The sequence below is a fragment of the Tursiops truncatus genome, chromosome 10, assembly GCF_011762595.2.
Source record: "Tursiops truncatus isolate mTurTru1 chromosome 10, mTurTru1.mat.Y, whole genome shotgun sequence".
Taxonomy (NCBI): Eukaryota; Metazoa; Chordata; class Mammalia; order Artiodactyla; family Delphinidae; genus Tursiops; species Tursiops truncatus.
In genome coordinates this window covers 24,425,924-24,453,921 of record NC_047043.1, presented here as the reverse complement: position 1 = coordinate 24,453,921, position 27,998 = coordinate 24,425,924, and the positions used below count along the sequence as shown (strand labels likewise).

Genomic DNA, 27,998 nt, shown 5'->3' with positions numbered 1-27,998 from the left:
CACCCATCTCCTTGAATGGCCCTGCAATAAACCTTTTTTTGCTCCAAACTCCCACATTTTGCTTTGTTTGGCCTCACGGTGCATTGGGCACATGAACTTGTGTTTGGTAATACTCTGAGCAGAGGCTCTGAGCAACTGAGGGGCTTCATGGGGACCCCTGGCATCAGGGGGACTTAACGGGGCAGAATGGTCTGGTAGGAGCTGGGGAGGAAAACAACACAAGCAGACCTGTTAACCTTGCTTCTTCAGTAAAAACACACTCAAAGCACTACAAGAAATGGAAAGCACTAAATGTTTATGCTAGAAATCAAAATAATCTATTCTTTCTCCCTCCATAAGGTTTTACTTCCTAAAAATCCTATCTGAACAGAAATCTCATGTCCTTTCATCACCCTTGGTTTACTCCAATTCTGTTTGGTTGGAGCTTCCATAATTACACTTTGTTTGGGGATCCTGATTAAAATTTCGGTCCAAACGCAGTACAGCTCTAACAGAGCTTCCGTTTTTTCAGATTTCACTCTTTATTCTCATCAGCAGCAGGAAACGTTACAGTCCTGGATCCTGGAGGTGGAGGAGGGGACTTGCTGCGCTGTGCACCCCCCTCCCCCAGTTCTCGTCCGCCCCTCCCCCACTGCCTCCTGAGCTGAGGGGATTGGAGGGTCCTGGGAGGCGGGGACTTGGGGGGGCCATCTTAGATGTCTGCCCTACCCCGCCTTTCTCCCCGCCGTAGGATCCGAAAGCGCAGCTGTCACCGACACGGACCCTGTGCCACACCCGCCTCGGCCAAATAGATCCCTGCAGCCTACCTTTTCAAAGACAGGGAAATGCAGGGTTTTAGCTTTCTTCACTATTAAAGCTGGGTTTTCCTCTTTTTCCTCTGGGGGTTAGAACGCAGCCAGCGCCACCATCATAAGGTTCATGGTGTGGCTTTTGCCTTCGTTTGTGATTGTGAGCGTAAGTGGAGGATGTGCGTGGTCTGCTGCTGTATGGAAGCGTATTTGGGAATCTTATGTGACTCTTTGTTCCCACCGTTTTCCCCCACTTACTTCTGCTCACCCCTCGCACATTCTCAAGGCACGTAGGAGGTTGAAGGATGTAACTTGGGAATCCAGAATGGGATTCCAAGGGACAGGATCACTCCCCTCCCCGCCACCACCTCCAAGCCTTCCCTGGTGCCCAAGGTAGCCCCCAAAGCCCAGGGTTACAATGAAGGAGAGCCCACTTTAGATAAACAGGGCTGTAATCTGCAATCCTACCTTCCTGCCCAAAAGAAGGAGACTTTTTCTGGTTGTTAATAACTAGCCACTACTTCGTGTAAAAGTCTCAGCAAATGTCTGTGTGTCCCATTGACGGCTGTCTCTAGCCAGCCAGCTGCCCGTCCTCACCTCTTAGCCTGGGCTCCACAATATTCTGAATTGGGCTCCCAGGTGAACGATGGAGTCTCAGCAGGACTGCAGTCCCCACCCCAAACCCGCCCAGGAGGAACTAGAATAGCAGAGACAGAGGAGGGGCCCAATATCTTTTACAGTCTCACACCCTAGCCAAGAGCCAACTGTTCCCCGGGATTCAGCACTGCAAGACCCTAAGGAGACGGCCAGCTCCTGGGAGGCAGGGATCTTGGCATGGTTCCTCCACCTCCTACAGAAGCAACCCCATGTTATCCCCGACACACAGTGGCTTTTACCTCAGTGAGCCACTTTGAGAGACAAGTTTCTTCATTTGTTAAGATCTCTGTGTTGGATCTGTCATTCTTTCTTTCAACATCAAACATTCATGGAGCTCCTTCTCTGGCTACAGTTGTAGGTTTGGACGCTCCAAGCATACAAAGATAAATAAGATGCAGTTCCTGTCATCGAAAACCTTACAAACCTTCTATCTAGTGATGGGAATATCCACACTACCAAGAGGTAAGTCAGAATGAAGTAAGTGTTTAATAAAAGCATAATATAGTATTACAGGAATAGGTATATATTACAGAATAGATATATATAAATATGTTTGGTTATTTCAGCCCCTCCCTTCCCTGCCCCATGGCATAATAGGTTAAGGGCCTAAACCAAGTCCTTTAGTCCTTTTTCCTTGACCTCTAATGAATTTAAACAAAGATTAGGATAAACCACAGCTTGGTAATACAGAGGACCAAGTTTATGCTTCAAAAAGTAAACCCAATTCTCACTGTTAAAAAAAGTACATTGTCAAAGCTTAAAAGAACAGGTGCAACGGAAATATTCATTCTGCCCGTGGGAAACGAAGAGCCGGGAACAAAGGAGTTCTTTCTGGATTTCACCCAAAAGGCAAACACTCTGAGAACACAGCTGCTAGAAGAACCAGACCCAGGGGGTCAAGCTGAGTCTAAACTCACACCCACCTCTTCAACTCTGCTTTTTGTACTGACCTTGACAGATAGGTTTGTCCTGAATTAAACACACCTGGTTCTCCAAGTAGGCTCCGCGCATGAAACTTTAGACCTTGGAAAATGAGACCCCACCTCTGAAGGCTGTCGAACTTCACCTGGGTGCAGCTTTACCTGAGATGAGCAGGGGTATGCACGGCCCCGCCCAGAGCCCCAGGTGCCCAAGGCAAGGTGGACAGAAAGCAGCCATAATGGCATGAAAACCTTTGGAGTGTGGGAGTGTGGTCCTTGGGTAACAAACATGCCCTAAATCTTTTTTTTTTTCTTTTCCTTTTTTTTTTGTGACCATAAAGTAAGCAATGATTTATTTGATAAAAAATAGAAAGCATAAGCCACAACTTTAAAAAATTGCACTTATCAGTATTTAAAACTTTGCTCCTTAAAAGGCATTTTTAAGAAAAAGAAAAGGCAAGCCAAATATTGGGAGAAATTATTTGTAAAGCATATCTGATAAAGGGACTCATCCAGAATATATGAAGAACTCTTATATATCAATAATAAAACCAAAAATCAACAATTAAAACAGTGGCCAAAAAAAAAAACCAGTGGGCAAAAAATGTGAGCAGATAAAATAAAAAATTTTAAATATCTTTTAGAAAATGTGGAAGAACATGTATCTGAGTTAGGCTCTGGGTAGCAGGAAAATCAAAGACCTACATCCAAATTTCAGCTCTCCCTCTCATTTGAGCAAGTTTTTTTAACCTCTCTCAGCCTCAGTTTCCTCATAGTTCCTAATTCATCTGTTTAGTGATGGAAATGTGATGTGTGCAAATTGCTGAACATAGTAAGGAATCAAAAAATGGCACGCGCGCGCACACACACACACACAAACACACACTCACATATCTGTATCTCCAGATTGCAGCAATAGTCACATGTGAGAAAAAAGTCAATTTTGCTTCAAAAAGGAGCGGAAGGCATTCTCTAGAAGTGTGATTTTGGACCAGCAGCACCAGCTGTACCTGGGAACTTGTTAGAAATGTAGAATCTCAGTCCCTGGGCCAGATCTACTGAATCAGAGTCTGCATTTTTCACAAGCTCCCCAGGTGATTCACTTGTACACAGGCAGATCTCAGAGAAATTGTGGGTTCAGTTCCAGACCACAGCCATAAAGCGAATACTGCAATAAAGCAAGTCACTTGACATTTTTTTGGTTTCCCAGTGCCTGTAAAAGTTATGTTCATACTATACTGTAGTCTATTAAGTGTGAAATAGCATTATGTCTAAAAAAACAATGTACATATATTAATTAGAAAACACTATTGCTAAAAAAAAATTCTGGCCATCACCTGAACCTTCAGCAAGTCATAATCTTCCTGCAGTAGTAACATCAAAGATCACTGATCACCATAACAAATAGAACAATAATGAAAAGTTTCGAAATACCCCAAGAATTACCAAAATGCAGCACAGAGACACAAAGTGAGCAAATGCTGATTGGAAAAATGATGCTGAGAAACTTGCTTGAAGCAGTGTTGTCTCAAAACATCCATTTGTAAAAAGCGCAGTATATGTGGAGCACAATAAAACAAGGTGTGCCTGTAACTAAAATCGAGTTTGAGAAACCAGGTCTAGAGTGAGAACCCAACTAAACTACACCTGGGGCTCAGTGTGTGGCCCCAGGTCCTCCCAGGGTCTGCTGGGCAGGCACGAAGTGCAGAATCTGATGTTTAAAAAGCAGGCTGATGGACTTCCCTGGTGGTGCGGTGGTTAAGAATCCGCCTGCCAATGTAGGGGACACGGGTTCGAGCCCTGGTCCGGGAAGATCCCACATGCCGCGGAGCAACTGGGCCCACGTGCCACAACTACTGAAGCCTGTGCAACCTAGAGCCCATGCTCGGCAACAAGAGAAGCCACCTCAATAAGAAGCCCGCGCACTGCAACGAAGAGTAGTCCCTACTCACCACAACTACAGACAGCCCTCGCACAGCAACGAAGACCCAACACAGCCAAAAAATAAAAAAATAAAATAAAATAACTAAAAAAAAAAGCAGGCTGAGCAAATTGTGATGTGCAGGAGTGTATGAGGCTAAGAACAGAGAAAGGGAAGGGGAGAGGAATGAGGGAGAATTATAAGTACGTTTCCGATGTTGGATCATTTATATTGACCCCCTTTAAAAGAAGAATTCCTAAGATGCGAGGCCTCCTCCAATCCCCAGGTTTAACCAAGTACCAGGTGTGTAGGTTCCAGCCTTGGGCAGGTCTGGAAGAGATGTCAGTTTCCTCAACTCTAAAATGAGGAGTTGGTTCAGAATTAGATCATCTTCGTCTCCTCCAGTTTTAACAATCTTTCTGGTCTTATTTCTCTTCCCTTGTATTCATTCGCCCTGTGCTCCTATCTGCTGAACACACACGTTGGGAAATCAGCCAGTCTTCTGGGGTGAAATTCTACTGATAATGTTAACAGTCATTCTGGATAATTTAGGCAAAACAATGCACATTTTTCTTAATTTCAGTTAGGTAAAAAGCAGGCTTTTATTGAATTTTCTAGATAACGGAAGTTTTAAGGGATTAACTTAAGAAGTTGCCAGTTTTAGCAGATGCTTGGGGCCAAAATACAAGACGCCAATTCTTCTTCTTTTTTTTTTATTGGAGTCAAATTGCTTTACAATGTTGTGCAAGATGCCAATTCTAAATCTATTATCACTAGAAATATCCTTGACATTTACTCTGGCTTCTCCAATGGATAAGAACTGCCTAGCTTCGTAACAACCAGCAAGATCAAAATCTGTCACCAAGACAAAAAATTCTCCGAGAGAATCCTGTATTCCCCACAGAATTTAAATATGCCAGTCTGGAAAGATGTAGCATTATTCTAGCTTTAAGTGTATAATGTTTCAGAGAAAGAATATGTTAAAGTTGAAAGAACAATATTAACAGCACAACCAAGACTTTCAGTATAGCTTTAACATTACAGCTCATTTTTTAAAAATTAATTTTTAGTGGAATATTGTTGCTTTACATTGTTGTGTTAGTTTCTACTGCACAGCAAAATGAATCAGCTATACCTATACATATATCCCCTCTTTTTTTGATTTCTTTCCCATTTAAGTCACTACAGAACACTGAGTAGAGTTCCCTGTGCTATACAGTAGGTTCTCGTTAGTTATATATCTTATACATAGTATCAATAGTGTATATATGTCAATCCCAATCTCCCAATTCCTCCCACCCCCACCTTTCCCCCTTGGTATCCATATAATTGTTCACTAGGTCTGTGTCTCTATTTCGGCTCTGCAAATAAGATCATCTATACCATTTTTCTAGATTCCACATATATGCATTAACATACAATATTTATTTTTCTCTTTCTTATTTCACTCTGTTATGACAGTCTCTAGGTCCATCCACATCTCTACAGATGACCCATTTTCGTTCCTTTTTACGGCTGAGTAATATTCCAGCGTATATATGTACCACATCTTCTTTATCCATTCCTCTGTTGATGGACACTTAGGTTGCTTCCATGTCCTGACTATTGTAAATAGTGCTGCAATGAACATTGGGGTGCATGTGTCTTTTTGAATTATGGTTTTCTCTGCTTATATGCCCAGTAGTGGGATTGCTGGGTCGTATGGTAGTTCTATTTTTAGTTTTTTAAGGACCCTCCATACTGCTCTCCATAGTGGCTGTATCAATTTACATGCCCACCAACAATGCATGAGGGTTCCCCTTTCTCCACACCCTCTCCAGCATTTATTGTTTGTAGGTTTTTTGATGATGGCCATTCTGACCAATGTGAGGTGATACCTCATTGTAGTTTTGATTTGTATTTCTCTAATAATTAGTGATGTTGAGCAGCTTTACATGTGTGTGTTGGCCATCTGCATGTCTTCTTTGGAGAATGTCTATTTAGGTCTTCTGCCCATTTTTGATTGGGTTTTTTTTTGTTGTTGTTTGTTTGTTTTATATATAACAAACCCACAGCAAACATTATTCTCAATGGTGAAAAACTGAAAGCATTTCCTCTAGGATCAGGAAAAAGACAAGGAGGTCCACTCTCACCACTATTATTCAACACAGTTTTGGAAGTCCTAGCCATGGCAATCAGAGAAGAAAAAGAAATAGAAGGAATCCAAATTGGAAAAGAAGAGGTAAAGCTGTCACTGTTTGCAGATGACATAATACTATACATAGAGAATCCTAAAGATGCCATCAGAAAACTACTAGAGCTAATCAGTGAATTTGGTAAAGTCACAGGATACAAAATTAATACACAGATATCTCTTGCATTCCTAGACACTAACAACGAAAGATCAGAAAGAGAAATTAAGGAAACACTCCCATTTACCATTGCAACAAAAAGAATAAAACACCTAGGAATAAACCTACATAAGGAGGCAAAAGGCCTGTATGCAGAAAACTATAAGATACTGATGAAAGGCCACATTTAATTGATTATGAATGATTTCTCTTCTATTTTTCTATTTATGACATATTAGCAAAATACTTATTTGGTTGGATTTGACATATTAATTAGTTGGATTTGACATGCTACCAAAGGGAAAGTATCCTACAGGGAACTAGCCCCCCGGGAAAAAGAGCTCAAGCGTTTACATGGCATTTTTAAGACACAAACAACTGAACCCTATTCCAGGGTGGGGAGGGAGTAGGGGTTACTTACGTAATAGGATGGTTAGGGAGGTAGTTCTGTTCCAAGCTCACATGCTAATAAGCCTCTTCTGTGGAGAGCCCTATATTTCAGTTATAGAAATGAAATTTCCTTTCCGTTAGGGTCTAATGGATTGATTCATATTGACATCTCCCCAAGGCTAACAAACTTACTTAAATGAAAAATACAGCTGAGCCGAGAAGGAGACGTCACCCCAGGTTGCTTGGAGAATAAACAAAGTGAACCACTGCATGGCCCACTGCTGTTTCAAGACTGGAGCAAGTCCTAGAAAAATCTGTGCCTGGACTTGACTTAGATACTCCTGCTTTCAAGTTGGTGCCATCCCCTGGGGAGGCAGGATCCCAGAGGAAGACCCCAGTGTCACATCATTTGGACGGAATCTTCCAAGCATCCGACGAAGGCAGGAGGTTGAGTTTACCCGTTAGGCACCTGGCACAGAGTGGGTGATGCCTGTGTTCTTTCCAACTGTGTCCAAAAACATGAGATTTGGCAGAGGAGGAAAAAAATGTAATGGCTCAAGAATTAATAAATGCTTAAGTTCTACCAAGCGTGTTATCAACTGAAGCACCACATACTTAGTTCTGAAATTACATTTAACGTGCGACACGGTGTGGGGGGCACTTTAACGTATGATATTATGCACATTTCATGCACAAGCAATGAAAGTCTTCAAAGGCTTTGTCTAGATGTACATTTGCATCTCGTTTTCATTTATGTATCGACTCGAAAGAAAAAAATATCTCTGCCTTTTATTTGATATAGACAAGTTTAGAAATAATAGTCATTAAGTTAACCATAAAGTTAAAACAACCGCTAACTACAAGTTGCAAATTTGGCCATAAAAACTATCCAACCAAGGCCAAAAAGAGTGGATAAGAACATCACCACTAACCTTAGCTTTTCCTGGCTCTTGTCTTGGGGTGCTGTGTGTGGATTAAGTGAGGGTTTATAACCCTTTCCATTCTAATTGAAATCTCCACCCCCTCAAGGGATTGGCCAATGAGCATTCCAGTTTGTACACACCTCTGGGGCTTCACTTTACATCCCTTGTTTGGGTATTTGATAGAGCATCAGGATACTCAAGTAAGAAGAAAGTAAGATTCCACTAGCTCATTCAACAAATATTTACTAAGTACCACTCTGTGCCAGGTACCGTTTTAGGCCCTGGGTCTACAATGGTAGGCATGACAGACCCAGTGTCATCGGTGGTGCTTACATTCTAGTTGGGGAAGATAGGCAGTCTAAATATATAAACAAATAAATGCAGTGTATTCAAAATAATAATGGTAACAATATATCACATGATTATAGCTTATGAATAAATGAGATCTACGACAATAGTGTTATAAGTGGTAGGAGGGAGGAATTGGGAATATAGTTATAAGGTACCCACACTACCCGTGAAGTGGTATAGTGTTATTTCAAAGTGGTCTTAGTGTAGTTGCATAAACATATTGGAAACTTTAGAACAACCACTAAAACTTAAAAACAAAAAAAAAAAACAACTATAATTGACATGCTAAGAGAGGAGAGAAAATGGGATCATATAAAATGCTCAATTAAAACCAGAGAAGCACTGCAAAGTGAAGGAGCTGTTACCGTGGGGGATTCCTGGACTGAATGTCAATATTATGACAGAGTGTGAGTGTGTTTCGTGTTTGGTAATTGCAATCATTGTTGCTTTTGTTGTGGCCATCCATTTACAATGCTTGGTGTCAGTTTATTTATCTCTTGTAAAAATAAAATACAGTGTGTGTGAACATAAATAAATAAATAATAATAAAATAAAACCAGAGAAGGCAGAAAAAGAGTGGAAGACAAAAAAAAGGTGGGGGGAGAAACAAAGAACCAGGGCAACAAGTAGAAAACGGCCACAAACATGGTAGAGATTAATGCAACTACATCGATAATCATTTTAAATGTGAATGTCTTAAATACACCAATTTTAAGACAGAGGCTATTGTGAGTGGCTTAAGACCCAATTCTATGTTTTCCATAAGAAACCCACTTTAAATATAAAGACACAGATTGATTAAACAGAGAAGATTGCCGGGGGGTGTCGAGTGCTCTGAAGAAAATAAAATAGGGTGGTGAAAAAGAGGTATGGAGTGTGTGGGGTGAGCTACAGAGTTCGTGATCAGAGGGTTCCCTTAGGTGGGGATGTTGGCGCTAATAGAGCAAGGAGCCCACCATGGAATCTTCTGGAAAGAGGGAACAGGAGTAGGTATGAGAGCTGGGGCTGGCGGCTGTTTGCCGCAGACACTGCCCCCTAGAATTCACCTTCTGCTGACCCGTCCCCAGGAGCCTGGCACCTCCATGCATCGCCCCGCCCCCCAGGCACCTGGTCCAGAGCGTCAGGCGTTCCCTCGGGCACCCAGTCCGCCAAAGCCCCTCTGAGTGGCTTAGGCTGGGTCCCAGGCTCATTAGGCGCTGCAGGTCCTCCTCTGTCAGACACCAGAGCCCCACACCCGTCCAGCTCCCCCTTTTGTCCCAGACACTGGAGGACCCACGAAGGCGTGCACTTTTACCCCGTTGGCTCAGCTGCTGTGCTGTCTAGCCGGTGAGCCTCGTGGGTGCCCTGTGCTCCGGCTCCCGGCTTCACGGGTCCTACCTAGTTCATTCCTGAACGCTCAACACACTGACGTCTTTGAGGACAACCATCCGCTGCCTGACCGCCTGCTGTTTCCAGAGTCCGGTGGCTCGTGAAGATGGGAGGGTGGAGGGTGTTGAGACTAAAGGGTCTGGACCCAAAAGCTGGGGGACTCCACCTGTGCAGGATGGGGAAGGGGAGATTGTTTCCAACGTGGGAAGTGAACTGCGCAATTTAAGGTCACGTGACCGTGAGCAGAAAGACGTGGGAACCTGTCTTCAGAGGAAGCAGCTTGGCCTGTCCTATTTATTTTCTCTAATCCTCCAATTCAGTGCAGAAGCCAACTTCCTCCCTGGTTGTTTTCTCAAAGAGCCAGCCTTGAGGGCCCTCTTGTGTCTAAGAGAATTAAAACTCCCAAAGCACTGTTTGCACTACGGCTTACAGTCTACACAGCAGGCCCTTGAGTAATAGTATCAGGCAGTGGCCCTGGGTAGTAAAATCCCGCCCAAACGGTCTTAGCTCAAATTTCCTGCCGTCCCATAAAACTCAATGATAGAGACCCTTCGGTGTAATCAAGTCAATGTCTGGTTCCCACGTGTAAATTAATCTCCAAATGAGTGTAAAGCATTTCCCCTCCCTGAAGAGTTGGAAGGAGTAATCCAAAAGCCCGCCCTCGCTCAGAAACCAACTGCAGGTTCAGGGAGTGTCCCCCAAACACCCTCAGGTCTGGTAATCTGCTGGAAGTACTCGCAGAACTCACAGAAAACGGTCCTACTCACAGCTTCGGTTTATTACACGGAGAGGATACAGATAGAAATCGGCCCAGGGAAGAGATGCACAGGGCAGAGTCCAGGAGTGTTCCAGGCTCGGAGCGCTCAGAGGTCTTCATTCTGCAGAGCCATGGACAGCGCTAACTCCTCCTGACAAGCATGTGTGACAACAGAATTCTGTCACTGGGGAAGCCCACCCACGTCTGAGTCCAGAAGTTTACAGGAGCGCCATCGTGTGGGCATGACTGACGGCCCACGTGGCTGATCTGTCTCCAGCCCCTCCAGAGTGGAGCTGACCCCACATGACCCGGAGCCCCTGCCCAACATCATATTGTTGGTGCGGCTCAAAGCCTACACCCGAAATCATATAGTTGTTATCTGGCTGGCCCAGGGCCCCCGGCAAACAGAGATACTCCTATCGGGCGTGTCTCTGGATAGTAAAATCCCACCAAAATGGTAGGAGAGGTTCCAAGGCTTAGAGATCACCTCCCAGAAGCCAAGGCCAGACCTGTCTCTGGGGAAGGTGAGACTCCTTACTGCATCCCCATCCCCATTTTCTTCTTTTTGTTCTCTTGCTCCCAGGAGGCTGGCGGAAACATCAGCCGGGACCACCAGTGCTCCTCAGGCCCGCCCGGTGGTGCACCTGCTGCCCTGCCTCTGCTCCTTTAGTAGTTCTAAATATTAGAGCGACGACAGAGTGCTTGCATTGTGAAAATGTGAAGACAGAGAACAATCTTCACGTCTGTGTTGCATTTTCCTCTAATAAAACCCTGAGGGGCTTGCATTGACTGGGACAGGCATTAAGGATCACCTCGCAACTGTCTGTTTTTCACATCTGGGCAAAAATCCCTCCTGTAGTAAGGAATGAGTGTGTCCACTTAATAAGACGCGGATCAAACACTTGCCTTTTTCCCGTTTTTAAATTCCTACTTATTAGACACTCTTAAAGCGGCAATTCTTTCTTTTCTAAAATTACTTCTGCTGTTGACACATCTATCTTGCCTACTGCGTGGTGAATTTTTTCTAAAGCAAAATATTCTGATCTAGGCCTCTGATCTAAGGTTTTGTCTCCTGGCACCATGCTTGGCACATAACAGGTGCTCAATTAATATTTGAGATGTAAGTCAACACATGTTTAAAGCAGTATTAATAAGCCATACTTTTAGTTCTGAAATGCAAAAAATTAGAAGCCTCCAAATAACCATTTGGGTAGTAAGAGGGCAAAAGTTAAATATATTTATATTTTCTTATATTTGTGTCAAATATAACTGGAAGGATTATACAAATGATAATGATGTTTGCCTGTAGGGAGCAGAACCAAAGAAAACTGGGGGGACAGGGCTGAAAAGAACACTTCCAACTGTATAACCTTTTATACTTTTTTGATATTTGAACCATGTGAATGTATTCCAAACGATTTAATTTAAAAATTCTAGCAGCAGGGCAATGAATTATAAATCCTTTATTTTGGCAAATATCAATGGCATTCATTACTACCATGGATCTATTATTATTATAGCTCAGAGGAGAGTTACTATCTAGTGAATTCCATTGTTATTAGACACTGAAAACAGGAAGAGACTGGAGGGGGTTGAGAATGGGATAAGGAGAGGAGAAAAGAAGCTCAGGGGACAACATGAAGTCCTACCCATCCTTGTTCCCAGAAAATGAGTAGACAGAGCAGATCTAACTTAAATGCCAGCCCCTCCAAAAAGGTGTTCAGAAGAGGTCCCGTAACAATCACTCACTGGACAAAAAAGGTTGATGTTTCTAAAAGAGATCTCCTTGAAATGAAAGACCAACTTAGGAACAATATACACAGCACCACGACAGAGCTGGATCACGGCAGCCTGGCTTCAATTAAGACACAACTGTGGACACAGCGATTTCTGGGGGACAGCGCTCACTCACGGCCGTGCTGCTGTCCTACGGCATGAAGATGTTGTACACGGTTCTCACGTAGATGTCATCCGGGGGAGGCTTCCTCTTGCTGCCAGGTTCAAGGAATTTCTTAATTGTAGGGATATTACTTATTTTCACTGTGAACTCCTGCAAAGGGAAAACGCAAAAGTTCAAGGCTAAAAGCAAAGGTATTCATTTCTACGAAAATAGGGCGGTGCAAAATGGCCCATCAGTTTGGGGTTAGTAGATGCAAACTATTACATATAGAATGGATAAACAACAAGTCCCTACCGTACAGCACAGGGAACTATATTCAATATCCTGGGATAAACCACAATAGTAAAGAATATAAAAAAGAATGTAATAGATATGTGTATAACTGAGTCATTTTGCTGTACAGCAGAAATTAACACTGTAAATCAACTATGCTTCAACAAAAAAGTAAACAAAAAAAAAACCCCAAAATGGTCCATCAGAATACATTCAATAAATATTTGCTATAGAGCTCCAAATAGAACTGTCATCCAGCACCTGTTTAGGGTCTGATCTCTTGGTATGATCATTTATAATCTCTGCCAACAGTGGCTGGAATCTAGGCCAGGCTCTATACAAATCTCACAGTTCATACCAAGATGTGAACTCTTTTCAGAGACAGAAAAATAAAAAAGATACTTAGGATAGGAGTATACTTGCTTACATGAAAAAAGGAAGGACGAAAAAGACATAGGAAGTACCTTAAATGTATTGATCTCAGAAAAAATGCATTTAAATAAAAGTCACTTAAATAAAATTGTTTTAAAAATTCATCAGATAGTACAAGTTACATTTTAGGATTCAGCTGCCTTGACAGTTTTACTCCTATTAACAAATGAATCCTCTTTCTGGCTGTGTGTGAAAGGTGGCCAGTTGCATTTTTTTGTAGCCAAGGGCTCAGTTATCAGATACCAGATATTCACGTTAACTGTAATGGAAGAAAAAAAATCTTATTTTTCATTCATAGAGTCAAATCTTACCAATTTTCAGTAATTAAGAAGAAAAATCCACTTGATCTGGTGAAAATTCTGAACTATACAAAGAACTGTATATCCATCATATATAAGTATTCTAACAAAATCTTTCAAAATAAAGAGGTCACTTATTTAAAAAGCTACTATTTATTAAATGTCTACTATGTACAAAGCACAGCCTTAATTAAGCAGGCATACAAACATTCATACATATATCACTAATATTAACAAAAACTCTAATAATTATGTCAATTAATTCTATGTAAATATGACAATCTTCTCTTCTTATTACTTATTTGAACTATTTGTATTATGGTATTTGTATTATTTGTGTTATTACCAATAATTAGAAGCTTTTTCCAAAGGATTTATCGTTTCAAGATTTACCTGGGGCTTACACATGTCATGTATAATAAAAATTTTGTGACTTTTGACTTTTTTTTCCCCCTTTAATCAATGCAAGAGTGACCCTTTAATTTAATCAGATCTGGTGTTAGATTTTGAAGTCCTTTAATATTGATACTTGACCTGTTCAAGTATTAAATTTGTTTACACAGAAGTACCTGGGATTTAAAAACAAATTGTTAGCATCATGGATGGAAAATATCCACAGGTCCTTGGGTCATTTCAGGGATCTATTGGTATTAAAGTCAAACTTTAAAACGCCCATCTCGGGCTTCCCTGGTGGCGCAGTGGTTGAGAGTCCGCCTGCCGATTCAGGGGACACAGGTTCGTGCCCCGGTCCCGGAAGATCCCACATGCCGCGGAGCGGCTGGGCCCGTGAGCCATGGCCGCTGAGCCTGTGCGTCCGGAACCTGTGCTCCGCGACGGGAGAGGCCACAGCAGTAAGAGGCCCGCGTACCGCAAAAAAAAAAAAAAAAAAAAGAAGCCCATCTCTGTGCCTGCAGGAAGAAAGGAACAGAGAGCTAAACTATATAATGGCTATTTGCCTTGTTGAAGATTTCTGTTCTCATTTTCTGGGTCTATGTATTTAACTGGTGGTTGCTGTCCTCATTAGTATGTCCAAATGATGTTCACTACACTTGGGAAAAAAATTTTTTTAAAGTATATGTGTTACTACTCTTTGGAGATTTAGCGTGTGTCTCTCTTGGCTTTTGATAACTTGGTCAAAGATGTGTCCATCTGGTCTTTATAGGGGGTTGGCAACCTTTCTCTATAAAGGACCAGTTAGTAAATATTCTAGGCTTTGCAGGCCGTATGGTCTGTATCAGAATGACTCACCTCTGCTGTGGTAGCACAGAAGCAGCCTTAGACAACGCATAAGTGAATGGGCCTGGCTTTGTGCCAATGAAATGTATTTACGGACACTGAAATTCGAACTTCACATAATTTCATGTGTCAGGAAGTATCACTATTCTTTTGATAGTTTTTCAACCATTTAAAAATGTAAAAACCACTCTTAGCTCAAGAGTGATACAAAAACACGTGGCAGGCCTGATTTGGCCCAAGGGGCCAACCCACCAGCACAGAAGAAAGCCCATTGCATTTGGAGATAAAAGGCTAAGATTCTAGACAAAGTTGAGATACCCATTAACGAGGCCATCAGGCTGCTGACGTCTTTACCCTGGGTCTCTATTTCTTCATATGTATTCAATATATTGAAGGCATTGGATGAAACTTGCTTTTTAAAGCCCTTTTCTGCTTCTAAATTCTATGATCGATCCTGCAAGAATAACACCAAAACATAAACTGAGTCACGCACAAAAGTCTGTCCTTGGAATCTGAGGAAGAAGAATGGTGAGAATTCTCTGGGGTGATGTTTAGGGTGCCTCTTATTAGCTCTCAGAATTCAGACTCCAAAATTTCCAATTTGAGACCATGTTATTTCTGAGAAAGGGAGCCACACCCTGATGACGAGGCTGTTTTTGACGGTGACTCTCAGGTCCTCCCGTCAGCACATACAGCACAAGCAGATGAGCAGCCCCTGGTCCCTACAACTACGTCTACAGCAGGTCCCTACTGGCAAACTGTGTATGGAGTTTGTTGCAAGAGTGTAGTCATGTAACAATACCGAGGGACAACTTCTTTCACACGTAAACGATCTTTCAGCTCTAAGGGTCTGGGAACCAGAAAACCAATTTCAAGTCTGCACCTTCGTTTCATTTTACTAACTAGAACCTAAAAGAATTACACACACACATGCGCACACACACACATACACAGCCTACCAAACAACAGATATCGAAGGAAGGCCTCAGAGTTCTGGGCCAATCTTCTCAAACGTTGTTTTATGTACCTGGAGGTGAGGAAAGGCAGACAGGATATTAGGAATTTTCTCTTCTAGAGCCAAAATGGTCTGGAGTAGAATTATGTCTGCAAGGCTCAGCTGATTACCAACAAGAAACCTTTGTCCATGACCCCGTAAAACCTGCAGGGTATAAACATTTTACATTGGCTATAATACTTGAGATGGAGAAAATGATGAAGCTGTGGAATCAGTGCCGTATCTGAGAAGGGCTGAAACTACAACCTTGTCCTTTTATCCTTTTACGAATAACATCAACTAAGAAGAAGTTCCCCATATGAGAGGGACAGAGCAAAAAAGGTGCAGAAATGAAAGCATCCTTAAGTATCTGCTTCACATCAGAACGAGACCCTAAAAAAGGGAAGGACTAGTAATTCTAGATTTAGCATCCAGGGCTTTAAAAGGATACCTCTATTCCATAAATGTATCTACAGAAAAGAATCAGCCCTGATGCATTCAGGGGGAGTGATGTAAGACGTAAGCCACTGGTCCTGTCCAAGGAGTCTGATCTCATTTGCCAGTTCTGTGTTTCTGTGTGTCAGGACTCACAGTCATAAACTAGACATGACAGTAAAAAAGCAGGCTTCCTTTCACATCTTCTAAGACAGGGAACATTGAAAGAATGAGAGTTCATCCTGACTCCCATTTTGAGAGTAACACAGGTGCAGAGATTCATAGGCATAGACGGTGATCGGGAAGGGGCAAGGGACAGTGGTAGAACAGGGAAGATGCCCTTTGCGGATGCCCATGAGTGTGAGTATGTGTTTACGTGTGTGTGACAAGGACCCTAATATGACTCCAAATCAAACAGAGTTACTGGAGCCAGACAGGGAGAGGACGAAGAGTCCAGAGTTGCAGTCCTGGCTCCTGACTTAGGCATGTCACCCAGTCTCTCTGTGATTCTACTTCATTACGGGTAAAAAGAAGGTGACAATTATTTAGCTCATATGTTCGGTGGAGCCCTGACACAGTCTGGGCCACAGGGACAGAGGAACTGGCAGTGACCCTTCTCCAAGGCACCTGTTCCTCCCTCGTCCCAGCACATTTCTGCATCATCGTATTTTACATTCACAAACTGCCTATGGGCAAGATGCCACGAAACCAGGCTTCCCTGGTGGCACAGTGCTTGAGAGTCGGCCTGCCGATGCAGAGGACACGGGTTCGTGCCCCGGTCCGGGAAGATCCCATATGCCGCGGAGCGGCTGGGCCCGTGAGCCATGGCCGCTGAGCCTGCGCGTCCGGAGCCTGTTGCTATGCAACGGGAGAGGCCACAACAGTGAGAGACCCGCGAACCGCAAAAAAAAAAAAACAAAGAAAAAAACTAAACAAAAAAAAGAGGCTACGAAACCAAGGACAGAAACACTCAGAAAATATCTCTCCTCCTTCTTACATCTAATTCCACATCAATGGCCAGAGGAAGTCTGCCAATTCCAGATTTTCACATTCTCTTGGTTTTTAACTAAAGCATTTAAAATAGTCCCTCTGAGTTGAGGAAAAGAGAGGAGGAGTTTGAAGCTCAGAAAAACAGATACGGTAATGAGACAAGAAATAACAAAAGAGAAAACAAAAAGAGCACAGGGAAGAGAAATAGAACAGCAATGGTTCTTCTCTTTATACCAAACTATCAGGTAGGATGACGAAAGAATGAATGAAGTAGGTGGTTTCTTCTCTTCTGTATCGTGCACGAGGTGGCACCTGGCTAATGTAAGCAGTGACAACGCACACATGGGTGAGCCCATCTTTTCCCCAGAAAACATGGAAGACTCTGGAAGAGTCTGGGAGGCTCCAAGACATCCTGGCTTTGTGCCGATGGCACCTGTGAGCCCTCAGGAGTCCAGGAGGTTGGTCTAGCAGGGCTCAGCTTTACTCCGCCTGAGTAGAAAGGGGTGTTTGTGGTCTGGTGATGCCGTGTTCACAGGCTTCACTGCCACCTACCTTTTCGAACACAGGAAAGTATCTGATTATGGCCTTCTGGGCCATGTTCACCACTTCCTTTTGCTGATCATCTGGTTTGAGGAAAGGATGCATGATAATCAGTTCCAGAAGATCCAGGGTCCCCTCCACATACATGTCAATCCTTCAAAACACAAAAGAACGTTTTCTCAGTCACCCCTCTCTTTGAACTCATTGGCTTCCACAACTAAGCATCTAGAGTGTTTTTCTCTTAAGGCTCTGGCAACTTAAGCACCAAGAAGCATTCATCTCCACCTGTCCCTTTAGAGCCAAGATGCAAAGTCAATTCTAGCTGCGATTCAGAAAAATCTTTCAGAAAAACCTGTCACGCATCTCAAAGCATGAGAGCCACGAACGTCCTCTCTCCTGGCCCCTACTCTGCCGCCCCCACTCCAGCACCCGGGCTTGGGGCGGGTGGAGCTTCACATTTGTAAAAATAGTGGGTATTATTTATAGGATGCTTGGTGTGTACCAGGCACGGTGCTAAACACTCTCTATCCAATATTTCATTGAATCCTATGGCATTATGAGGAATATGCTGTTATTATCCCCACCACACTGGAAACTCATCAGGACACTGGAGCGTAACGCTTTGCCCTGGGTCATGATCCAGGAGGTACAGGGACCAGGCTCTGAGTTCAAATTATCATCCAGTGCACAGTATCCTGGGCCTTGAATGTCACAGCAGCTTTCTATTCCTAATACTCAGCGATAATACGTTTGCAAGAAAGGTATAAAAAAAAAAAACTATCATCAAAGCATTTAAACGTGTTGAAACCTACACCACACCCCAGAAACAGGCTCTAATATCTGAACTCAATTCCTTTCTCTCATTTTACTCAGACTCTCTGTACTGATTTTCTAACTGGTCTTGACCTTTCTGGGGCTTTGTTCCCTGTTCCCACTAACGATACAGGACATGAAGTGGACGGGTGTGCTGTAGAGGACGACTAATCAGTTAAGCATCGGTAAGTGGACAAGTGAGAACACGCCAGAGGGGCCACAGTACAGGGTTCTCTCCTTGAGATCTTTGCCGAAGAGATGGTGCTTGTCTGCTATATAGTGGAGGATGCTCCGGGTCTGCACTAGCTTCATCCCATCAATTTCAACCATTGGCACTTGTTGGAACAGCAGGTGGTTACCTGGGAATGGAAGCCCAGAGTTAGAAGTGATCTCTTCCCTGCACCCCCATCAAAACATGCTCTGCTGAATGAAAGGGACAGTGGGATCCCAGCCTTAGTGTAAAGCTCCCCCCACTTCATTCAGGGGTGCAGACTTAGCCATAAAACAAGCCCGAAAACTAGCATTGATCCAAATCTTCCCTTTTGACTTTCACCCCAGGAAAAACACCTAGCTCCAGTGACAAAGGGTAGGGGAGACGTAGTGAAGACGTTGTTTTAGAGGTGCGCTGGCCAATACAGTAGCCAGTAAGCAGCGTGTGTATAGTTAAACCTAAATTTAAGTTAATCAATTTTTTGGTGTGTGGCTGCAATGTACAGCTTACAGGATCTTAGTTCCCTGACCAGGGATTGAACCTGGGCCCACAACGGTGAAAGCCCAGAATCCTAACCACTAGGCCACCAGGGAACTCTAAATCAATCAAACTTTTGAAAAATTTAAAACTCACTTTGTTAGTCGCCCTGGACACATTACAAGTGCTCAAAAGCCACATGTGGCTGGTGGCTCCTGCGCTGGCCATTGTAGAACAGAACATTCCCGTCGCTCTAGAATGTTCTATGACTGCACTGCTTTGACAATCTGATCATGAAACCCAAGTCACCAGCTGATACTCACGTACAGGCGTCCACTACCACAGTCCACCTACCACCGAGTACGCTGTCACTGGTCAAAAAGTAACCCACTGCTTTCTTCAAGAAGCCTGTCTCAAACACTTTCCCCACACCAAATGTCGGGGAGAGTTGCAAGTATAGCATACGGCCCAGCCCTGGGGGGGGCTCAAGGCTTGGGGGCCCATGCGGGTCGAGGGGAGATATGTACTCAGCACAGGCCTAGTGACGCCAGGCAGTGTCACTCATGACGGGGGCGTCACAGCCCTGCAGAGCTGGTCCCTCTCCGAGGAGCCTCGAGTTGGGCCTCAGGATCCTGCTGATGGCCGGGAGGGAGGATGCTTACAGGGGCCTGGGTGTGGAGGGGGAGGTGTGACCAGGAGTTAAAAGGGGGCCTTTCACTGATGTCACACCTGTTTGTACTTATTTCAGAAAGCAGCCCAGTGTAAATGGTGACTTTTACCTGCGTACTTCAAGCAGGTGCAGATGCCTCAGGTAATTCAGAGGAGGTGGAAAATGAGGAGGGAGGGGATGAGGGAGAGGAAGAAAGGGGGGGAAAGGTAGAGGAGGGCGGGGGTGGAGAGAGAGATGGAGAAGGGCTGCCCACTGGGACAGAGGGAGGAACTGGCTCCTTCCCTTTCGCCAGCTTTTATAGAACTACTGAATACGAAGAGACTTCCTGGCAATTTCGGCTACTGTTTCCTCTTGCTTGTCTGGTTTTAGGATACTGGTCTGGATTCTTAGTGCAGCAGTATCTTTGCCTTTCCACGTAAATATGGGTTCTTAGAAAAGAAAATCAGCATTACCGACAGCAATACATTTTGATACTCACCATCCTGCAACTTCTGCAACTGTTCTTTTGTTTCTAAAAAGTCTTCATCAAACTAAATTCAAAAAGACACCCCCCCAAAAAAAAGAAGCGAAATGTCATTCCAGGTTCAGGACTGAAAATACCAAGTTAAACTGCCTCAGAAGCAGAGAGAAAGAGCATACTCAGCACCCACATCTTGTTTCTAAATATCACTGGACTCCCAGAAGCAAAGGTTGACTCTGTTATGTCAGAAAGTGAGGACGTACTCAAAGACTAACGGGTATGTCAAAAGCAAAGGCATGCAGGACCCTACCCGAGGGATTCTCTAGCCACATCTGGGACAATTTAAATATCGAAAAGAGTGATATCAGTTATGGATTAGAACACAACAAAAAAATCCCTGTGTCCATAAATGATGATTCTAAAAAAAAAAAGGGAGAAGAAAAGCTCTCTTTTACAGAATTAGCACTAATTAATGTAGAATTATTCCTAATTAATGATAAAATTAGAAAATCACCAATTTTCACCCTATAATGTAATAGCTGATTCTGACAAGGATCATAATGGATGCTGAAATCATTGGGTCATGGGGCATAGAATATTCACACAATCTCAAAGTGTCACCCCACAAGTTCCTTATTATGACAGAGAAAAAACACCTCTGCAGATCTGGAGATCCCACCATCCAACTAACCAAGTGGTCAAACTCAGCTCCCCACTGGGGGACATCCTGAGACATCACGTGCTCCCTGCTGTGACACAGTGAGGACACTGCACCACTGCAGAAAGAGCTCACCAACCGATTTCACTTGGATCAAACTGCAAGGTGAAAATGGGGCATATCCAGGATGTGGGACACTCTGTAACATAAATGGCCTGTTTTGTTTCTAAGCTCCTCCAGGATGTGCAAGGTTTGGAAACTGGTCTGGGGAACTTTCTGCCTCTGCTGTTCCCACTCTGTGGTCCTCACCACTTGTCTGGCTCCCGTTTCCTAGCCATCTATCCTCTTCCCGACCAAAAGCATGAATTCTGCTCTCAAGGGCAAACCTTTATTTAAAAGGGAATCGACTTTAGCCAGGTAGCCCTCTTCTGATAATTCTTTATGTCATTTGGCCTCCAAGTCACATAACTGATCCCTTACGTCTGTTGGCAGAAATTCATGCAAGAGAGTCAATTCCTCCTTCACACATTCCTTTTCTGTTAAGTGAAGGGTAGGGAAGAAATGAACAAAATGCAGGCTCTGTTCTATTGATAGATGAAAAGAGACTAGAGAAATAACCACCAAATATCTGAATCTTGATTAGATCTTGGATGGGGGAGGGGCAGTTATAACTGCTAAATAGTTAAATAACAGTTACATAGACTTTTGGGGGACGAGAGGGAACTTCTGAATATGAATTGTATATTAGATGTTGTAAAGTTAGTGTTAACTTTCTTAGTTGTGACAATGATATTGCAGTTATTAGGACAATTATTTCTTTCTTTCTTAACAGGGAGATACATGCTGATGTCTGTAACTTACTTTCAAGTGATTAAGAATAAATAAAGCATGAGAAAACCAAAATTCAAAAAGAGTCATGTACCAAAATGTTCATTGCAGCTCTATTTACAATAGCCCGGAGATGGAAACAACCTAAGTGCCCATTATCGGATGAATGGATAAAGAAGATGTGGCACATATATACAATGGAATATTACTCAGCCATAAAAAGAAACGAAATTGAGCTATTTGTAATGAGGTGGTACAATGGAATATTACTCAGCCATAAAAAGAAACGATATTGAGCTATTTGTAATGAGGTGGATAGACCTAGAGTCTGTCATACAGAGTGAAGTAAGTCAGAAAGAGAAAGACAAATACCGTATGCTAACACATATATATGGAATTTAAGAAAAAAAAATGTCATGAAGAACCTAGGGGTAAAGCAGGAATAAAGACGCAGACCTCCTAGAGAACGGACTTGAGGTTATGGGGAGGGGGAAGGGTGAGCTGTGACAGGGCGAGAGAGAGTCATGGGCATATACACACTAACAAACGTAGTAAGGTAGATAGCTAGTGGTAAGCAGCCGCATGGCACAGGGATATTGGCTTGGTGCTTTGTGACAGCCTGGAGGGGTGGGATAGGGAGGGTGGGAGGGAGGGAGACGCAAGAGGGAAGACATATGGGAACATATGTTTATGTATGACTGATTCACTTTGTTATAAAGCAGAAACTAACACACCATTGTAAAGCAATTATACCCCAATAAAGATGTTTAAAAAAAAAAAGAATAAATAAAGCAGAGAGAGAAGAGGGAAGGAAGCAAACATGGCAAAATGTTAACAACGGGTCAATTTAGTTAGAAGGTGTCCATTGTACTATTACAACTTTTCTGTAGGTTTTCAAGTTTTCAAACTAAAAGGCTGGGTGGGGCGGGGAAAAACACTGAAAAGTTTCTTTTCTTGTGTTAGATAAAACTCGTGCTAATGTACTGATGCCCTTCACATGCCCACTGAGTCCCCAGATGGTTCCCCACCAGCATCTCTCCCTGCGCTGCCCCATCATCCCAGGAGGGGCAGAGCTGACAGCATAGACATGGCCATTCTCTCTTCCACCTCAACGGGCATCAGGATGTGTAGGCATGGCTTCTCCTACTCCCAGCGTCCTCCCGTGTGAGGAGGGGGCCTCAGTGCCCCTAGAGGCACTCCATCTGTGGCCCAGGAAGCAGTAACTTCAGGGCAAGAATGTTCTGGGCATTTGTCCAAATGCCCAGCTGGTCAGGTGTGATGTTGGTGGTGTTCCCTCTGCACCACGGCTCTCACACTTTTATGACCACAATCATTTATAAAGCACATGGGAAAGCGTGTGTGTGTGTCTCTAGGCTCATCCCTCAGAGATTCACATCCAGTAGTTGGGAGAGACCAGAAATGTACATTTTAAAAAAACGAGTCCTTCCAAGCAACATGGATGGACCTAGAGATTAACATACTAAGCAAAGTAAGTCAGACAGAGAAAGACAAATATCATATCATATCACTTATATGTGGAATCTAAAAAAAAATGACACAAATGAACTTATTTACAAAACAGAAACGGACTCATACACATAGAAAACAAACTTATGGCTACCAGGGGGGAAAAGGAGGGGGGAGGGATAAATTAGGAGTTTGGGATTAACAGATACACACTACTATATATAAAATAGATAAACAAAAGTACCTACTGTACAGCACAGGGAACTATATTCAATATCTTGTTATAAGCTATAATGGAAAATAATGTGCAAGATATATATAACTGGACCACTTTGCTGTACACCCGAAATCAACTATACTTTAATTTAAAAAAACTTTTTTTTTAATTCCTTCCAAATTGTTCCGATTCTGGTTTTTGACTTCTGGGAACACGTAGCAAAATGCATGCTCTCTCTCACTAGAGAAGCTCTCTTCAGTCAAACTTTATAAAACTTGGTCTGTAAGAAGAATCTAGCACCGGAACAGGAGATTAGAGGGTAGGAGAGGGAGGAAGGGAAAAAGTCCCCAGGCAGAGCTTGGGGGAGCTGGCGACTGTCTGGCTGCTGCTCCGGGCTGTAAGGACAGACAGACAGCGTGTGGCTTCCATCCACGCCATCAGCCGTCTCTGTGCCCTGATGGGGTGCCGTTCCCGCTGGGATCCCTGGAGAAGCACCCGTGTCCACACCACGCGCTCCCTCTTCGCACGCACCCTTCTTCTAAGTGAACTGCCTAGAAGTCCTGAACGAGGAGCTTGTGGCCTTCACATCTTCTCTTTTACTGTTCATCCCCCTCTCCACAAGGAGGATCAGACCAGGTTCGGGGTGGGGGGGGTGGTCTTTGGGCACACGAAGCTCCAAGCAGCCGAGAAGCAGCATGCGGCACGGAGCAAGGTCTGAGGACTCGAACCGCGCGTGAGATGGAAGACGCCGACGCCCTGAATTAGGCCAGGCTGTCTCTCGGCAGGTGCGAGGTACCTAGTTACTGGGATGCGTGTGCTTTACACATCAGCTTCTAACCGACATCGTGACCCTGGGAATCATGAACCCACCCAGCGGCTGCCAGCCTGGCCCTCCTGTTTCAGATCTGTCTGAGCACAAATGTAGCTGAAAATGTCACTGGGCACAGAAAGGAAAGGGACCCCTGGTACCACCTTTTGGGAATTGTTCCTGCAAACCACGTGGTCAGCCCTCGTGAAGGAGGCCAGCCTAGCTCCCTCCACCCTGGTCAGAGGAGTGGGCTTGAGACCCACGCTGGGCTAATTACTGTACCCAACCTGCCTGCCTGGTTGAGGGTAGGTAGATCACATGACCCATGTTCCTTTTTGTTTTTCTTACTTAGGGTTGGGTTTCTATGACTGTAGCCAAGAATGCTGACTCACAGCAGAGCAGGAGGGGCAGAATGAAGCTAGGGAAGAGGAGCTTTGACAAGGGATTCTAGTACATACTCATATAAGACACCCTCTTCAAAACCTATTAGATAATTGCAAACTCAGAAGCATACAGGGGTTAGACAGGTGACAGGTGATCAAAGGATCAAGAATTGTTCCGCTTTCCTCTTAACACAATTAGAAAATATGTCCTGAGACAATAGGGAATGATGGGGACTGTGCAGGCTAGAAAGGTCCATCTCTAGGGACCGTCCCTACTCAGAAGCAGCAGCTGCTGCCCTATGGAAATGAGGCCCCAGGATCATCAGATCTTCCAACTTCTCAAGAGAAGTCAGAAATCAGAATTTGTATATAAAAATGATATCGATTAATTTAGAAAACTGTAAAAACACTGTGTGGTGAGTTATAACGATAGGTAAGGAAACCAAAACCAAACCAAACCAACCATAAGAAACAAAACCCCAAACCCATCAACCCTCATTTGTCACCTCTGGAGGCTGCTAGGGTAACGACTCATTATTCTGAAAATTGATAAAAGTGGCAGAATCAAGCATCTATCCTGCTTTTCTTATTTGAACTGTACTTCGAGGTAATTAAGTAATCAGTGAACAATTACTCTTTACAAGAGTATCACAGTTAGTAAATTTAGGTGAAATGATAGAAATAGAAAAATCACCATTTTGTAACCTCTAACAATGGTGATGATCAAGGCTGCAAACGACACTTGAAAGGGTGATGGAGGACACTTCATAGTGTGTGGAACAGGCTAAGGTCACAGAAACACACTGATCAAACTCAGCAACGCTGAAAATGAGACAGGCAGACGTCATGCACCCCGGATGTCGCACAAGAGAAATATGATCGCAGTATCCCCTCTGCCGCAGTCTGGCAGGAAAAAAAAAAATAGAGATAGAAAGAAAAAAAGGAGCCTGGAGTTGATCAGACTTCTGGATCCAACTAGTAGTTTACAGGAAATATAGAGAACAGAACATGTTAAAATCAGAGTAAAGCCGCCAAATCCAGAATGAGGGGCATTCTAAACGCAGTTTCTTCCACAAATGGCACCAGAAACAAATGCAGACACTTGGCACCCAGATCTTGGCTGCTAATACCATTTTCTAATAAAAGGGACCAGGGCTCTTTGGAGAAGTACTAGGGCTAGGGCAAGGAAAATACAAGATTAGCCTGGAGCATCTTGGAGTGTCAGAAAGTGAGAAAATGTTGAAGGAAAAAGAAAAAGTAAAAAGGGCTACATGGAAAGGACACAAGAGCCAACCTGAAAGAGCCTCAGTGGCCAAAGCTGGAACTATGTGAGCAACAAAAGAAAGTATTATTGAATTTTAATCGAAAGGATAAAATAAATATACTTAAATTCATGCTGATATAAACAAATGATGGAATAAATAAATAAATGGGGGTGGGACAAATCTTCCTTACATAAGAATTCTAAATGCAGATACCAGGAGGTAGAGCTTAATTCCCATCCTTGGGAGTGTGGGCTGAATTTAATGATTCTCTTCCAAAGAACAGAGGGAAAATTAGTTGATGAATGAAGGAGCCAAGTGACCAGGCTTAACTGCACCAGTGACGACTCATGATGTCCTGTAACCCCTCATATGATGTAATAAGGACACTTCACTCCGTGGTTTTCTTTCCTCAAACTCGGTCTAATCATGAGAAAAACATCAGACAAACCCAAAATGTGGAGGATTCTACAAAAAACCTGACCAATACTTTTCAAGACCGTCAAGGTGGTGAAATAAAGGAAAGACTAAGAAACTGTCACAGATGGAGGAAAGCGAAGGAAACATGATGACTAAATACAATGTTGGATCCTGGAACAGTAAAAGGACATTAGTGGAAAAACCAATCAGATTTGAATAAAGTCTGTAGTTTGTTATGCACCAATGTTAATTTCTTGGTTTTGATGTGGTTAAGATGTTTTCATTAAGGGAGACAGAGACAGTTACATGGGAACACTCTGCACTATCTTTAGAACTTTTCTATTAATCTGAAATTATTTCAAAATGCAAAGTTTATTTTTTTTAAATGCAGAGGAAATGTTACAGATTTTTTTAAATACTGAAAGAAATGTAATCAAATGCAATGTGTGGACCTGATTTAGATCCAGACTGAAACAAGGCCTGTTTGACAATCAGATTGTTAGCTGATAATAAGGAACTGTTGTTAATTTTGTTGGGTGCAATAATGCTATTGTGGTTATGTTTTAAAATGCTCATCTTTTAGAGAGCAAAACTGAAGTACTCACAGATGAAACGTAAAATATTCCAACAAAGCAAGCAGAGGGGAGGAGATAGGTGAAACAAGATTAGCATAAAGCTGATGGTTGTTGAAGCTGAGTGACAGGTACATGGATCTCATGGCAATGTCCTATCTTTGCTCGTATTTGAAAATTTCCATAAACAAGAAGCTACAAGAACAGAACAAAAACAAGACCAAAACCACTGTGGGCCAAAACATACAGGAAGGAATGCAGACAAGATAGGAAGGCTGCCAGTCTGAAGCCACTGGAATAAATACGAAATTCACCTAGAGATTCTATGTCCACAAAAGTTCTGGCTGTTAACTGGCAAATTGCAGGTTCGTTCCCTTTCTCCTCATTAATAAATATCTACTGGTGGTAGATCAGAAGCCAATGATTAAAGCTGAAAGTTAAATACAATTTCATCAACTACACTCCATTTATAAAAAGAAAAAGTCTTGAGGGGAAGGACTCTTCTGACTCACTGAAGCAGATCTGTAATATTAGTGGGAGAGGACAGGGCTCCGCCATTGACGTTTCCCTCAAGTCTCAACGCTGTAGGACAAATCTGTGCAGAAACAGCATATAGGTAGGGTACCTCGACTCCAGCGGCAGCTAAAACCCATCGCACGGATTCCATGCGGCCTCGTCCATTTGGATAGTGGAGTTTGGGCTTCGTAGCCATCATGGCCTTTCAGGTTTTCTGAAAAACAAACGCAGCAGCTCCTCGCAAAAGAACAGCCTCAATTTCGAGTCCTCAGCCCAGAGCTCAGGCGCTAAATGAATATTCAGGATTTGGCACAGAAAACTGTCTGGGGGGTTTTGTGGTGGTTGGAAGGGAAGGGATTTTGTTTTCGTTTTTTTAATTGCGTTTTCCCTCACTCAATAAAAACAGACCACCATTTTAAAACTTAAAAAAAAAAAACACTTGGCTTTCATACCGTTTCATATCGTTACGATTTATTACTCTGGATCTTGGGAAGCTGGGGCCATTTGCTGTAAAGACATCTATCTGTACTAGCAGCACGGGACTTCACAGAATCAGAACATCATATACTTTGACCTTGAAAATCTGTGATTTCCCAAATTCGGCCTTTACAGTCCAGACGCCAAGGGCCGCGGAGGAGACGTACACACCCGTGGAACCTCTGCAAAAATTCACTTTCACACGCGTCAGATTTGAGCCTCACAGCAACAGGGAGGTGGGGAGGCCGAGGATTA

The 27,998-nt window shown here is 43.2% G+C and overlaps 1 protein-coding gene across 6 annotated transcripts in view; it reads right to left on the bottom strand.

Moving 5' to 3' along the window:
- Positions 1-27,998, bottom strand: part of GSTA4 (glutathione S-transferase alpha 4) — a 47,642-nt gene that overhangs the window by 19,099 nt on the left and 545 nt on the right. For 2 of the 6 annotated variants that reach the window (XM_073810619.1, XM_019949836.3), the window contains exons 2-7: positions 27,376-27,480; positions 20,154-20,205; positions 18,544-18,676; positions 17,517-17,658; positions 15,573-15,704; positions 12,318-12,455 (exon numbers count right to left, since the gene is read on the bottom strand). In XM_073810619.1, the coding sequence (XP_073666720.1) occupies positions 12,333-12,455; positions 15,573-15,704; positions 17,517-17,658; positions 18,544-18,676; positions 20,154-20,205; positions 27,376-27,465 (672 nt within the window). In that variant the 5' untranslated portion in view covers positions 27,466-27,480 and the 3' untranslated portion in view covers positions 12,318-12,332. Of the gene's footprint in view, positions 1-7,037; positions 7,108-7,198; positions 7,512-10,400; positions 10,557-11,853; positions 12,456-15,572; positions 15,705-17,516; positions 17,659-18,543; positions 18,677-20,153; positions 20,206-27,375; positions 27,481-27,998 lie in introns of those variants that run through there. The other 4 variants (XR_012334423.1, XM_019949835.3, XM_004314775.4 and 1 more) reach the window with 4 other exon arrangements.